Raw genomic sequence first — 14,789 nt, forward strand, 5'->3', positions numbered from 1 at the left:
ATGAATGACACCATGAACCATACCGAGCGGCAGTACGGAGGCAGCCATGACTTCTGGAGAGACGGCAACGTCACGCACAACGTCAGTGTGGGCTTACAGTCCCCCTTCTCCCCCGTCATGGACAAGGCCATCAGCGGCATCAGCATCATCATCCTCTTCATCACCATGATGTCCCTGGGCTGCACCATGGACATCACCCAGATCAGAGCCCATATCCTGAAGCCCAAAGGGGTGGTCATCGCGGCAGTGGCCCAGTTTTGCATCATGCCCCTCACTGCCTTCAGCCTGGCCAAGATCTTCCAGCTGGGGGCCATGGAGACGGTCACCGTGTTGATCTGTGGCTGCTGTCCAGGGGGGAACCACTCCAATATTTTCGCCCTGGCACTGAAAGGTGACATGAACCTGAGGTAACACTCACTGGAATATCTCTCTCCTGTGAGAAGAAGCATGCTCTGACTGCCTGTTTGAGTTCGTCAGCCCGTTTAGTAGCCGGTCCAGATTGTAAAGCAGATACTGTAATAACCCTATCTAACCTTTTCTATTCATGAAACTGTGGAGTAAAAAATCTCCCAAAAGAGAGGGAATGGAAAATGTTTCCTGCACAAAGAAAACAATTGTCTCTGTCCTTCAACCAATAATGAAACTCTCTCTCTCTGGTCGTCCGACAGCATAGTGATGACCACATGTTCCACCATCTTGGCCCTAGGCCTGATGCCTCTGCTGCTCTTCGTGTACTGCCAAGGCTTCGAGTTGGAGAATGCCGTGCCGTACACTGGCATCATGGTGGCTCTCACCATGACTCTGGTGCCCTGTGGCGTCGGTATCACCATCAATCACCTCAAACCAAACTACTCTTCCATCGTCATTAAGGTGAAATTAACGCCATGGTCGCCATTTCCAATCTGAATTGACGGCTTCTTTAAAAACGTGTCTAAACTGAGCTCTCGTTCCGCAGGTTGGTATCAGCATCCTGTTGGTCGCCTCTGTGGCGATTGGCATCATGTGTGGCATCACCCTTGGGGGAACAGTGTGGGTGGTTCTCTCACCCCAACTGATGGCTGTGGCTGCGCTGATGCCCTTGTCTGGCTACATGCTAGGATACGTCATGTCAACCCTCTTCAGGGTCAATGATAAGTAAGTGCTGATGAATATTGATGAATTTGGTTTTCCTGTTAGCTGTTCCTAATTATTATGATTTACTTATCTGAGTATGGCTGGAGCTGGAGCTTTCTGTAAGATATGGTGTCCCTCTTCCATTGATTATGAGATAAAGATGACGTTCCATGGTTGGTACACTCAAACAGCAATTGTTGTGGTTAGAGATAGAGACCTGGGCGCTGAGGCGGCGTAGCTTCTCGTGACCAAACAAGGTCACAGAAGAGACCAGAAAGACAGTCTTATCGGAGAAGAGACGAGGGGGGGGGGGGACACCCGAACCATAAGAACCTTGCTCGAGCTCCGATGCTCTGATTTGAGTCCAGACAGCATACAGAGAGGTCAACTGTACATTAGACTATATGCCATTGATTGTCTTTTGTATGTTAAACCTTCTGGAATAAACAGCTTTTGCAATGTCGCTCAAATCCCGTGTTGGAGAGATTTATTTGGGATACATCAGAACAAGGAGACACTGGACGGTGTGGTATTGTGTGAGATTGGGGGACATCTTTTATTGAAATCAAAACACAACGCAGAGCTTAATAAGGACAATGATAAAAGACAACGAAAGTCAACAGTGTATACCCATAGGTCAAAGAGTGGAAGCCTGTTCTTTGTTCAGTCAAACAGACGTTGGGACTGAATGATCTGAACTATGAAATGTTTGATAAATAACCCCCCTCTCTCTCTCTCTCTCCTTCCAGGTGCAGGAGGACGATCTCGATGGAGACCGGCTGTCAGAACATCCAGCTGTGCTCCACCATCTTGAAGGTGGCCTTCGCCCCCGAGGTCATCGGGCCCTTGTACTTGTTCCCGCTCCTCTACATCATATTCCAGGGAGGAGAGGCCCTGTTTTTCATCTTCCTCTTCAGATGTCACCAAACATTCAAGCAGCCGTCTAAGGGTGAGTGTCACAGCTGTCCGGTAGGGTTAACGCCTATGGAGAAACGCCACACCAAGACCCAGCTTCAATAACAACGCCGGAGGCTTTAGTTTCAACTCACTCAAGTTCATGTTTTCTGTGCTCTGCCTCTCTGTCCCTCAAGCCAAGCCTGTGTACCTAGCAGGAGGTGAATCTGCCGCAGGATGATGGATGATGGACAAAGAGGACACCGGACCAGGCTGGACACGCCTCTTCACCCACACACCAGCAGAGAGGGAGCAGAAGGGAGAAGGCCAGTCCATGCTCAAGCCTTTGTGGGTAGCCTAACATGCCCACCTCTCAAGTCGACTGATAATCAAGTGATAGCAAATGCAAGACAATTTCATTTGCATAGGCTGCATTGCATGATGGGAATGGCAGCCTAATTCTACCAATGCAACTTCAGAAGTGGGAGTTTAGCCTTTATTCAGCTAAAGCCACCACATCGCCTGCTGTGAAGAGGGAAACAGAGTGACTGCGCTATATCAGTGTTTTTTTTCAATGGACATTTTTAAATTAAAGGAGTAGTAAAGGGGAAATCATGTTTAGCCCTGTTTTAAGGTTACGTATGATCATATACAATGGTTCAGATCAAAAAGGTGACAAAACTAGCACTTTGAGAAAGTCTGATAATTGCTCTACCACCGTTTTGGTCATACAATGGATGTTGGTGGGCATCGTGAAAAATCATTCAAAAACATGTTAAACTCGATTTCAAAGACAAGAAACTACTACTACTACTAAATGGTGGTAGAGGAATTATCAGACTTTCTCAAAAGTGCTAGTTTTGTCAACGTTTTGATCTGAACCATTGTATATGATCATAAGTAACCTTAAAACAGGGCTGAACATGATTTCCCCTTTACTACTCCTTTAACACAAATAACAGAAAAACCTCTAGGTATAGAGCTCGTAGTTCATTTTTGACATCCAGGAATTCCTTTAATTGCGTGTTTTTTAATCATGGTATGAAGCAGCCGTCTCTCTGTGCTATTGCAGCTTTTGTGAATAATAAATGTTTATAATAAAAACATGTTAAACCCACAAACCTTTGTACAGTAGTGTTTGGAGGTTAAGACAATATGCCCATATTCATACTCATGTTCTATCTCATTAGCAGGCAAATCAACAATAGATTTCAGATTTCCAATTACTTGAAGAGCGCTGAAACAAAGATATGCTTTAAGAGGCACTAATCATTCAATACTCTCACAATAAACATCCAACTTGAACACCTCAACTCATATTTAATCAAATTATTACAGGGTATATACAGAGTAAAATTAACTTAAGAGTTTTTTTAAACAAATATTAAAATACCATCCTCACACAAAATGCATTGCTCAATCCAAAAATAAATCCAATGCTACACAGACATGACACTAAGCTTCTGTACATTAATTACCTGCTTTTTGTGTTACGACCAAATCAATCTTATAGTCTCACATACGTGCCTAGAGGTCTACCAAAGTTAAAAGACCAGTCTTAAAATATCCTTTTCCAAATATTTTGGAAGCATCGAAGGAACCTCGGCTGATCAACAGCATTCAGGACATGAATATATTAAATACTCAATTTAGTTTTGCTATCTATACTTAACCAGAACAGAATTTCCAAACAACCTGAATAAATAAACAGTATAATATTTTCAGGTGTACACGCAACATGTCTGACAAAGCTCGATATTGTTACATGACTAAGCAGTGTAAACCATGATTTAACATTCATTTAAAAGTTCTTTTTTTCCTCACTCAATGAAAATCTTTACAGACGGTGCTTGTGCATAGATGTGGATCTCTAAGGCTTCTGGGAGAAATGGACTTATGGATACGAGAGGCTGGGTGCGTATGAATACCACAGAGTGTAGAGGCGAGGGACAGGTCTCAAAGAAGGCGGGAAAACATGAAGACTACGTGAGGTGAGCGGAGAGAAAGCGCGGCCACACTTGCCGCCACCTGTAGCGCAAAAAGCTAAGGTGAAAATCATGATTACAGAAGATTGATACATGTGAAAAGCCACGTGCGTTATGATAAGTGTGGTGGATATACTCGTATCTCCACGCAAGGAATCGCACTGTACGCCTGCGACGGCTGACTAGCTCCAAGTTGCATCGCCTTCATGCCTCATTCTCTATGCGCTTGTGCGTGACGTGCTTCCTATAGTGTGAGAAAATGCAGGAGTGAACTAGCGATCATCGCTGCGATGATTATCTCTGAAAATGTGTTTATAGCATGTTTTAAAAAAAAAAGGAGGATATGATAATGACTACTGAATGACATAAGTGAGCTTCTCCAAAAACCCTGCCTCGGAGTTAGAGAACACGTTCTTCTATTTTATTTACAGCTTGATGTCTGTTTATCTCTGAGCTAAGCCGATAGTTAAAAGGGTAAACCGATGCGTCAGACATCCGACATACATAGTGTAAGAAGACCTAGAAAAATCTTTAAGCATGTATATACATGTGGGGGGGGGGGGTCCTCTGTGCCCTCCCTGGGATGGTGTAGAGGTATCCTACTACATGGCCCAGCTTCCCCCACTGCCCCTGGAGGTGGGTAGTCTGTGTTGGCAGCATTTGCAGTGTGGTGCGCGGAGCTCCAGAGAGAGAGAGGCCTCTGACTCCACACGGTAGGTCAACAGCGGTCTGCTGTCGGCATCTCTGGGGTGGGGGGCGGGGTCTAAGGGGCGCCCCACGGCGGCCGCGGCGTGCTTCAGGCCTCCTTCAACAAAGGCATATCTGCAAGAGACGAACCGGGACAGGAAACGACACAGAACATCAATACGCTGTACGGCGTGGGCATGGCAACCTATGCAGGAGGCGGGTACTAGGGCTGGGTATTGATTCCAATTTCAAGAATAGATTCGATTCCGATTCACAAGGTTCAGAATCGATTACCACGATTCAATTCGATTCGATTCAATGTCGATTCGGTTAGTGTTACTAAACCTGTTTTTTTTTTTTTGCTGTAACCTTAATTACATGACTGCCAAGTTATGCAACACATCAATACTAGGGCTGGGTATCGATACTGATTTCCAAAAATGAATGAATGAATGAATGATTGAATGAATTAATGAACTATTCATTCCTTCATTCATTCATTCATTCATTCATTCATTCATTCATTCATTCATTCATTCATTCATTCATTCATTCAATAAAAGATCGATTTTGGGATTCATGAATCATTTGAATCTGAATATTTTTTTTTTGATGTGTTGTCCTCCTCTGTTTTTATGTATAGAGTTGATTTGTGCAGCAAACGAGTCCAAGACAAATTTCCCTGAGGGGACAATAAAGTATATTCTATTCTATTCTATTTGAAACCCAGCCCTAGCGGGTACAGAACGTGTGGAGTGGATAGTTAACGTCAGGCTGACGGGAAGGCCTAGTACCGTCAGAGTAGTCCATCTCAGAGTCCAGCAGGGGCAGGCTGTGCTGCTCGCTGCCCGCGGACAGCCTCCTGTGCGGGGCCGGGGGCGAGGGGGCGGCGGCCTGCTCCAGACCCCAGCCGGAGGACGAGGAGGGCGTGGGAGAGGAGGCGGGGGACGCCGCGGACGGCGGCGCAGGATGGACCACCACCGTCTCCGAGCGCCGGGCGGGGTAGGGGGCCCCGGACGGCCCGGGTTCCGGCCCCGCCCCCTGCTGCTGCTGCTGCGGGCCCTCGGACATCACGATCTGGACCCGGGACTCGGCGCCGGGGCCCGCCGAGGCTCCTCCCCCTCCGCAGACGGCCTCCTCGTAGGACGGCAGGGCCACCTGCACCCCCTCCACCATGATGGACACGGGCTGGCCCGACACGCCCTGCTCACGCCTGGCTCGGGGACAGGGGACGGATTTAAAAAAGCCGGTTAAAAACATACCAAACCCCGTTTAAAAGGTCTGCTGTACCCGACAAACACACAGGCACACTCGGGGCGGCTAAATTGTGGGATTAAACCACCGCAGCTGGCTGTGGATTATGAGTGTGTGTGTGTGTGTGTGTGTGCGTGTGTTCTGAGGGTACTCACCGGCTGTGGTGTAAGGACTTGAGTTTGGGCTGCAGCAGGACGAACAGGACCACCAGCAGCAGGATGAGGGCCACGGAGCTGGCCGTGGACGCCACGATGGACAGGGTGGGCATCCCCAACGGCAGCGCCGGGTCGCGGTCTGCCAAGGACGGTAATATTACCACACAGAGCGCTCGCTGAAAGAAAAACGTTAACCGTCCCAAAAAAAACACCCATAAATAGCCCTTTATGCTTTTTAAAAATAGCATTCAGGCATTAGGCTGATAGATAATCAATAACGACGTCGGCAGCGTGTCTTAGCGTCACGTCGTCGCCCGTGGCCTCACCATGGTCCAGGAGACAGCTGACCGGCACGGAGCCGTCCCATTCGCCGTCCTGGCAGTTCATGTACTTGTAGTCCCCCTTCAGGATGAAGCCCTCGTCGCAGAAGAACTCGATGACCGTGCCGTGGGCCAGCCGGCGGCAGGGGGAGGGGTGGCAGTTGTAGCCCCCGTTCTCTGGCTCCGGTGGGGGCAGACACACTGTCGACGGGGGGGGGGGGGGGGGAGAGCCGTCGTGAGCCAGACCGTAGAACGCCACGCCCCACTCGCCGGTTAATAAACTCACGACAACACCAGCATTACCGGTAAACGCCGTACGCTGCTCCATCCGCTTTGATCGGTTATATTTGAGCGGCTTTTTTTTTAAGAACGTTCGGAATTTGTTTGCGTTGAACGTAGGGCTGGGTTTAAAAAATCAATTTATCGATTCATGAATCCCAAAATCGATCTTTTATTTAATGAATGAATGAATAAATGAAGGAATGAATAGTTAATTAATTCATTCAATGATTCATTCATTCATTCATTTTTGGAAATCAGTATCGATACCCAGCCCTAGTATTGATGTGTTGCATAACTTGGCAGTCATGTAATTAAGGTTACAGCAAAAAAAAAAAAAATCGTGATAATCGATTCTGAACCTTGTGAATCGGAATCGAATCTTGAAATTCAACTCGATACCCAGCCCTAGTTGAACGTAAACAGACACGGCGATGAGAGCATTTGTAGGCCGACTTACAGCCGCTTCCGCTGAGTTTGCAAAGTTCACGGTGGACAGCGAGAGAAGACTGAGAGATGATCGCTCTAGACTCAGACTGAGTGAGATTTGACACCGCTCTGTGCTGCGAGCCTCTGTTCCTCTACCGGCCCGCGGAGCGAGGGAGAGGACTAGAGCAGACACAGTTTGCAGCTTCGTCACTAAGTATTGATAAAACACTTAAGGCCAATTTATACTTCGTCGTACGACACTTTTGAAAGTATCAACAGACAGAAATGACGTCACTATTGACACTCTTTGGTGTTGGACAGGGGTAGTGAGAGAGAGGGAGAGAGACAGAGAGAGAGACAGAGAGAGAGAGGGAGACACAGAGAGAAAGAGAGAAAGAGGGAGAGAGAGACAGAGAGAGACACAGAAAGAGGGAGAGAGAGACAGAGAGAGAAACAGAGAGAGAGAGAGAGGGAGGGAGAGAGACAGAGAGAGAAAGAGGGAGAGAGAGACAGAGAGAGACAGAGAGAAAGAGTGAGAGAGAGACAGAGAGAGAGACAGAGAGAGAGAGAAAGAGGGAGAGAGAGACATAGGGAGAGAGGCACAGAGAGAGGGAGAGAGACAGAGAGAGTGAGAGAGACGGACAGACAGACAGACAGACAGACAGAATGAATGCTGAGTGTTAACCCAGGCCTTGTGTACCGTCGCTGTGTATGCAGTGGGGGGGGTCCGAGGACCAGCGTCCCAGCGCCGTGCAGGCGATGGTGTTGGGCCCGTCAGCCACGTAGCCCGGGTCACAGCTGTACTGCAGAACCGTGTCCACGGGGAAGGACCTCCGGTTGGTCTCCGTCAGGTTAGCCGAGCCGTGCTGGACCATGAACGGTCTCACACAGCCTGGGGACCGGGACAGGAGTTTCAGGATTAACCAACTACTCTGGACACCACCTGTGCTGCTCACTGATGCTCTACGAGACGCTCGCATTAAAAGCTCCGTCAATTTTAAAATCTGCGTATCAACTTTTTGTGATTACTTCAATAGCGTAACTGCTGTCTGGAGCTTCTTCTTCCTCTTAAATTGGATTTATATAGCGCCCTTCATGATACCCAGAGCGCTTTACAGAGTCCAGTATTCATTCAGACACAGTCATACCGGTGGTGGTAAGCTACATCTGTAGCCACAGCTGCCCTGCGCCTACGGCCCCTCCGACCAACAACAACATTCCTTCACATTCATACGTCGCATGTCTTTATGATGGTGGGGGAAGCCGGAGTACCCGGAGGGAACCCACGCAGGCACGGGGAGAACATGCAAACTCCACACAGAAAGGACCTGGAACGACCGGGATTCGAACCCAGGACCTTCTTGCTGTGAGGCGACAGTGCTAATCACTGAGCCACCGTGCTGCCCACTAGCTAGGGGATGACCGACCTTGGCTGACGCAAGTAATCTGCATGGGGAAGTTCCACTGCGCATCCTGACACGTCAGGTACTTGAGGTCCCCCCGTAGCGTGAAGCCCTCGTCGCAGAAGTACTCGATCACGGTGCCGTGGGACAGACGCCGGCAGGGGGAGGGGTGGCAGGAGTAGCCCCCGTTCTCCGGCTCGGGCGGAGGCAGACACACTGGGAAAGGAACAAATACAACATCAGCAGCAGGTTTGGAATCTTATTTCGCTAGGGAGACGCGTTACGCTGCGTTCCATTTGTATCGGGAACGTCGGGATTCCCGGGTTCCACGGAAAAGTCGTCATCAATACGCCGCCTGAACTTGGGATTTCGGCCATTTTGCTTGGGATGAAAAAAATCGATCCCGATCTGATTCCCAAAAAAGCATAGTTCGTTGTTATCAACTGGCATTGCTAACAATAGCTAGCAATGGCTAACTTGGCTAGAACGACAAAGATGGGGCAAACGTTTGTTTTGTTTTTGGAACTCATTCAACTGGGATATGACGTCATCCCGGGCGCCAAATCCCTAGCTCCGATACAAATGGAACGCGGCATTTAGCACACAGCTAGGGTGCGACGGTGCCAGTGTCGGGCAGGGGGGGGGGGGGCGTAATCGAGGGTAGGATGCCTCACCGTCTCCGCGTATGCAGTGGGGGGGGTCCGAGGACCAGCGTCCCAGCGGGGTGCAGGCGATGGTGGTGGGCCCGTCAGCCACGTAGCCCGGGTCACAGCTGTACTGCAGAACCGTGTCCACGGGGAAGGAGCCCCGGTTGGACTCGGTCAGGTTGACCCAGCTGTTCTGGACCATGTATGGCCTCACGCATCCTGAGGGAGAGAGGGCAGAACAAACTGCTTAATGCTCACGACTAAACTGACGGCTATACTGCAAACACAACGCAATGAGTCCGGATGGAGAAGCGTGACTAACTTTATTTATGAAGCGAGCTTTTTTTCCATCTTACATGAACAGAGGTTCGGAAACCTTGCTAACCTTATTGATTCTCATCTGTTGAGGGATTCGCTGAAAAGATACTGGCTAACAGGTTGTGTGAGGAATGGCTTGTAGCATCATCTGCTCTTGAGGGCATCCCTCCAGCATGAGTGGGTTTGCTCCGATGCCCACTCAATAAGAGAGCTCTATGGCTTATTACGCAACAGCCGTGAGTCACTAAGGCGGTGAGAGCCGAGTGGGAGCTGGGAGAGCGAGCGAGATAGAAACAGAAAGACAGGGGAGAGCCAGAGAAAGATCAATAGCCCCGTTTTCCCATCAGCTATGCGTGGGAGAGAACATGGGGAAGCCACGTCTAGCTGTTGTGCTACTGGGTGTTGTGTGTCTGTGTGTGTATATGGCGAGCTGAATGCGTATGGTGTTGCCAAACACCAGAGGTATGGATATGTTGTGCTGTAATACCACAGATAGTTCGTAGGTTTTCTCTTACCTGACCCTTGTCCGGTGGAGACCACAGTCAGAAACAGCAGCAGGGAGATGTACCGTCTGTCAGCTGAGGTGGGGGGCGCAAAGGCCTTTGACACTGACTCTACTATTCCATTGCACATCTTTTATTTCCCCTGGCTGCTGTAGAGTCAGCTCAACCTAGGGTAATAACATAAAGATGCAATACTTCCCGTGACATGTCACAACACTGCAGTGCAAAGAACGAACCAGCCAATCCCAACTCCCGATCTTACAAGGATGACACCTGGTATGTTCTCCAGAGCTTGGACAAGAGCCAATGATGGGTGTGGATAGCTAAGGATAATTGTTAGAGGCCTAATCTGTACTAATGCAATGTATACTGTTGTAATTATATGTGTCTGTAACTTTGTACTGTTTTCTTGGCCAGGTCCCTCTTTCAAGAGATTTTTTAATCTCAATGATAATAACCTGGTCACAAAGAATACAATAATAAGGGGCTAAATTGGGCCTATACAGAGCAAGGTAGCTAATATAGCAGACTAGCTACGTTACTGAATAACAACTCACCAAAGCAGATACTCATAAACTAATTCCCTTGTATTCATGATCTAAAATGTACGTGCTCTGCTAGTCCTTTTGGGGTGAATTAAGAAATGACCGAACGTTGTACAGGCTATCCAAGCCTATATCACTTAGACTGAGTATTAGTTAGCTACATTAGCTACCAAACGCTATCGTTAGCTGCTAGCATGAGCTATTCAGGCAACAGCATCAACAATGCATGGTTGTCTTTGAGCTTTCAGTCACTAATATCTGCCTTTCTGAATCGTTATCCAGTAGCTAACGAGGGCAGGAAGCTGGCTAGCAGCTTCTCAACAGGTGAGAATGGTTTAGCTAGCCTAGCTGCTACCTTAACACACCCATGTCAGCTACCCAGCTAGCCTAGCTGCTACCTTAACACACCCATGTCAGCTACCCAGCTAGCCTAGCTGCCTACCTTAACACACCCATGTCAGCTACCCAGCTAGCCTAGCTGTCTACCTTAACACACCCATGTCAGCTACCCAGCTAGCTTAGCTACCTTAACACACCCATGTCAGCTACCCAGCTAGCCTAGCTGCTACCTTAACACACCCATGTCAGCTACCCAGCTAGCCTAGCTGCCTACCTTAACACACCCATGTCAGCTACCCAGCTAGCCTAGCTACCTTAACACACCCATGTCAGCTACCCAGCTAGCCTAGCTGCCTACCTTAACACACCCATGTCAGCTACCCAGCTAGCCTAGCTGCCTACCTTAACACACCCATGTCAGCTACCCAGCTAGCCTAGCTGTCTACCTTAACACACCCATGTCAGCTACCCAGCTAGCTTAGCTACCTTAACACACCCATGTCAGCTACCCAGCTAGCCTAGCTGCTACCTTAACACACCCATGTCAGCTACCCAGCTAGCCTAGCTGCCTACCTTAACACACCCATGTCAGCTACCCAGCTAGCCTAGCTGCTACCTTAACACACCCATGTCAGCTACCCAGCTAGCCTAGCTGCCTACCTTAACACACCCATGTCAGCTACCCAGCTAGCCTAGCTACTACCTTAACACACCCATGTCAGCTACCCAGCTAGCCTAGCTGCTACCTTAACACACCCATGCTACCCAGCTAGCCTAGCTGCTACCTTAACACACCCATGACTACCCAGCTAGCCTAGCTGCTACCTTAACACACCCATGTCAGCTACCCAGCTAGCGTAGCTGCCTACCTTAACACACCCATGTCAGATACCCAGCTAGCCTAGCTGCTACCTTAACACACCCATGTCAGCTACCCAGCTAGCCTAGCTGCTACCTTAACACACCCATGTCAGATACCCAGCTAGCCTAGCTGCCTACCTTAACACACCCATGACTACCCAGCTAGCCTAGCTGCTACCTTAACACACCCATGTCAGCTACCCAGCTAGCCTAGCTACCTACCTTAACACACCCATGACTACCCAGCTAGCCTAGCTGCTACCTTAACACACCCATGACTACCCAGCTAGCCTAGCTGCTACCTTAACACACCCATGTCAGCTACCCAGCTAGCCTAGCTGCTACCTTAACACACCCATGACTACCCAGCTAGCCTAGCTGCTACCTTAACACACCCATGACTACCCAGCTAGCCTAGCTGCTACCTTAACACACCCAGTCAGCTACCCAGCTAGCCTAGCTGCTACCTTAACACACCCATGACTACCCAGCTAGCCTAGCTGCCTACCTTAACACACCCATGACTACCCAGCTAGCCTAGCTAGCTACCTTAACACACCCATGTCAGCTACCCAGATAGCCTAGCTACCTACCTTAACACACCCATGTCAGCTACCCAGCTAGCCTAGCTGCCTACCTTAACACACCCATGTCAGCTACCCAGCTGCTACCTTAACACACCCATGACTACCCAGCTAGCCTAGCTGCTACCTTAACACACCCATGTCAGCTACCCAGCTAGCCTAGCTACCTTAACACACCCATGTCAGCTACCCAGCTAGCCTAGCTGCTACCTTAACACACCCATGACTACCCAGCTAGCCTAGCTGCTACCTTAACACACCCATGACTACCCAGCTAGCCTAGCTGCTACCTTAACACACCCATGTCAGCTACCCAGCTAGCCTAGCTGCTACCTTAACACACCCATGACTACCCAGCTAGCCTAGCTGCTACCTTAACACACCCATGTCAGCTACCCAGCTAGCCTAGCTGCTACCTTAACACACCCATGTCAGCTACCCAGCTAGCCTAGCTGCCTACCTTAACACACCCATGACTACCCAGCTAGCCTAGCTGCTACCTTAACACACCCATATCAGCTACCCAGCTAGCCTAGCTGCTACCTTAACACACCCATGTCAGGTACCCAGCTAGCCTAGCTGCTACCTTAACACACCCATATCAGCTACCCAGCTAGCCTAGCTGCTACCTTAACACACCCATGTCAGCTACCCAGCTAGCCTAGCTGCTACCTTAACACACCCATGACTACCCAGCTAGCCTAGCTGCTACCTTAACACACCCATGTCAGCTACCCAGCTAGCCTAGCTGCTACCTTAACACACCCATGTCAGCCCAGCTAGCCTAGCTGCCTACCTTAACACACCCATGCTACCCAGCTAGCCTAGCTGCTACCTTAACACACCCATGTCAGCCCAGCTAGCCTAGCTGCCTACCTTAACACACCCATGCTACCCAGCTAGCCTAGCTGCTACCTTAACACACCCATGACTACCCAGCTAGCCTAGCTGCTACCTTAACACACCCATGACTACCCAGCTAGCCTAGCTGCCTACCTTAACACACCCATGTCAGCTACCCAGCTAGCCTAGCTGCTACCTTAACACACCCATGTCAGCTACCCAGCTAGCCTAGCTGCCTACCTTAACACACCCATGTCAGCTAGCCAGCTAGCCTAGCTGCTACCTTAACACACCCATGACTACCCAGCTAGCCTAGCTGCCTACCTTAACACACCCATGTCAGCTACCCAGCTAGCTTACAAATCAATGTTTACCAATCCAATCCAAGTCGAGTCAAACCTAGAAGCTGATCTAATGCGGACTAACTTTAGTTTAGTTATCTAACGGCTTTATCTTATCAAGCTGGTTAACTAATGGTTAATAACACACATGAAGGAGCTATCTAGCTCATTGTTAGGTAGCTAGCTAGCATTAGCTAGTCAGAGGAAATGGCTTACCCACAACAACACCACGGTGACCACGGATCCTTCTAGAACAGAAGAGGCTTTAACCTACAGTTCATACATGTCTCTAGCTTAGCTGGATCTAATGTGGAATATCTATCTAACTAGTCTAGTTAATATCTATCTAACTAGTCTAGTTAAGATGTTCCGAGGTCTAGAGAAGCTACTAGAAGTACAGTTGGTTCCCCCTGGCTACCATAGCGGATCAGATTGAATAGCATCAGCTGAGCCCCGCAAGATGGGAGCGACTGTCTGACCAATAAAGATACGAGGTTTGTATGGTTACAGACTGTCTGACCAATAAAGATACGAGGTTTGTATAGTTACAGACTGTCTGAGCAATAAAGATACGAGGTTTGTATGGTTACAGACTGTCTGACCAATAAAGATACGAGGTTTGGATAGTTACAAACTGTCTGACCAATAAAGATACGAGGTTTGTATAGTTACAAACTGTCTGACCAATAAAGATACGAGGTTTGGATAGTTACAAACATCCGGGGTTTCTGCGTCCTTAGATACGACTCGTTCCTTCTGCGAAACCACTGGTCATATTAAGTAAGTAAAAATCATACCTCCATGGTAAAAATAGTACTAATAAAAATATATTATCTTATATAAGTAAAAATAGATAGCTAAAATTATCTGAATTTCTTGTGAAACGGTGGTAAACAGATGGACATCACAAGAGGGACTTTAGAGGACATCTCCCGGCCAGCATCCAGAGAGCGGTCCCGCCAGGGGAGCCGCGTATCCTCGCCTGAAGGAGTTGGGAGGGTCTGTCCCACCAGCACAATGGCACTGGTTGTTCTGAGCAACTATTTCCCAGATATTCAGGTAAAATACGCACGCACGCACGCGCACGCACACACACACACGCGCACACACGCACGCACACACACACACACACACACACACACACACACACACAAATATATAGGCTACATACACACACATTAGGATTATTATTACAATTTAGTACATACTGCATTTCTTATTTGTATAATATATTTGTATAATAAGTATAATGTTATCATCTCTGTTTTTGTTATTTAGTTAGTTAGTTC

General features: G+C 48.6%; 2 protein-coding genes across 2 annotated transcripts; one reads left to right on the forward strand and one right to left on the reverse strand.

Annotated features, from left to right (window-relative positions):
• Positions 1 to 2,248, forward strand: LOC311309181 (hepatic sodium/bile acid cotransporter-like; the record flags this gene model as incomplete). The annotated part of the gene is made up of 5 exons (XM_084438360.1): positions 1 to 407; positions 669 to 870; positions 956 to 1,134; positions 1,863 to 2,062; positions 2,205 to 2,248. 5 exons carry the CDS (start codon positions 1 to 3, stop codon positions 2,246 to 2,248), a joined length of 1,032 nt encoding a protein of 343 aa, XP_084294486.1.
• A 1,100-nt stretch (positions 2,249 to 3,348) lies between these two features.
• Positions 3,349 to 13,913, reverse strand: LOC311309448 (sushi domain-containing protein 4-like). The gene is made up of 9 exons (XM_084438746.1): positions 13,717 to 13,913; positions 10,000 to 10,154; positions 9,194 to 9,385; positions 8,544 to 8,735; positions 7,817 to 8,008; positions 6,415 to 6,609; positions 6,089 to 6,227; positions 5,474 to 5,892; positions 3,349 to 4,814 (listed from the first exon to the last, which is right to left on the reverse strand). The coding sequence occupies exons 2-9, from the start codon at positions 10,115 to 10,117 to the stop codon at positions 4,789 to 4,791; spliced, it is 1,473 nt and encodes a 490-aa protein (XP_084294872.1). The 5' UTR covers positions 10,118 to 10,154; positions 13,717 to 13,913; the 3' UTR covers positions 3,349 to 4,788.
• Positions 13,914 to 14,789: the final 876 nt, after the last annotated feature.

The sequence above is a fragment of the Borostomias antarcticus genome (assembly GCF_949987555.1).
Source record: "Borostomias antarcticus genome assembly, chromosome: 5".
Classification (NCBI taxonomy): domain Eukaryota; kingdom Metazoa; phylum Chordata; class Actinopteri; order Stomiiformes; family Stomiidae; genus Borostomias; species Borostomias antarcticus.

What these genes read in the sequence shown, in the direction of transcription:
- LOC311309448 (XM_084438746.1), bottom strand. Translation starts at nt 10,117, where the DNA reads ATGTGCAATGGAATAGTAGAGTCAGTGTCAAAGGCCTTTGCGCCCCCC. An exon ending in CCACTGCATACGCGGAGACG is followed by an intron (nt 8,736 to 9,193) that starts GTGAGGCATCCT and finishes TTCCTTTCCCAG; the next exon opens with TGTGTCTGCCTCCGCCCGAG. An exon ending in TGAGATGGACTACTCTGACG is followed by an intron (nt 4,815 to 5,473) that starts GTACTAGGCCTT and finishes CGTCTCTTGCAG; the next exon opens with ATATGCCTTTGTTGAAGGAG.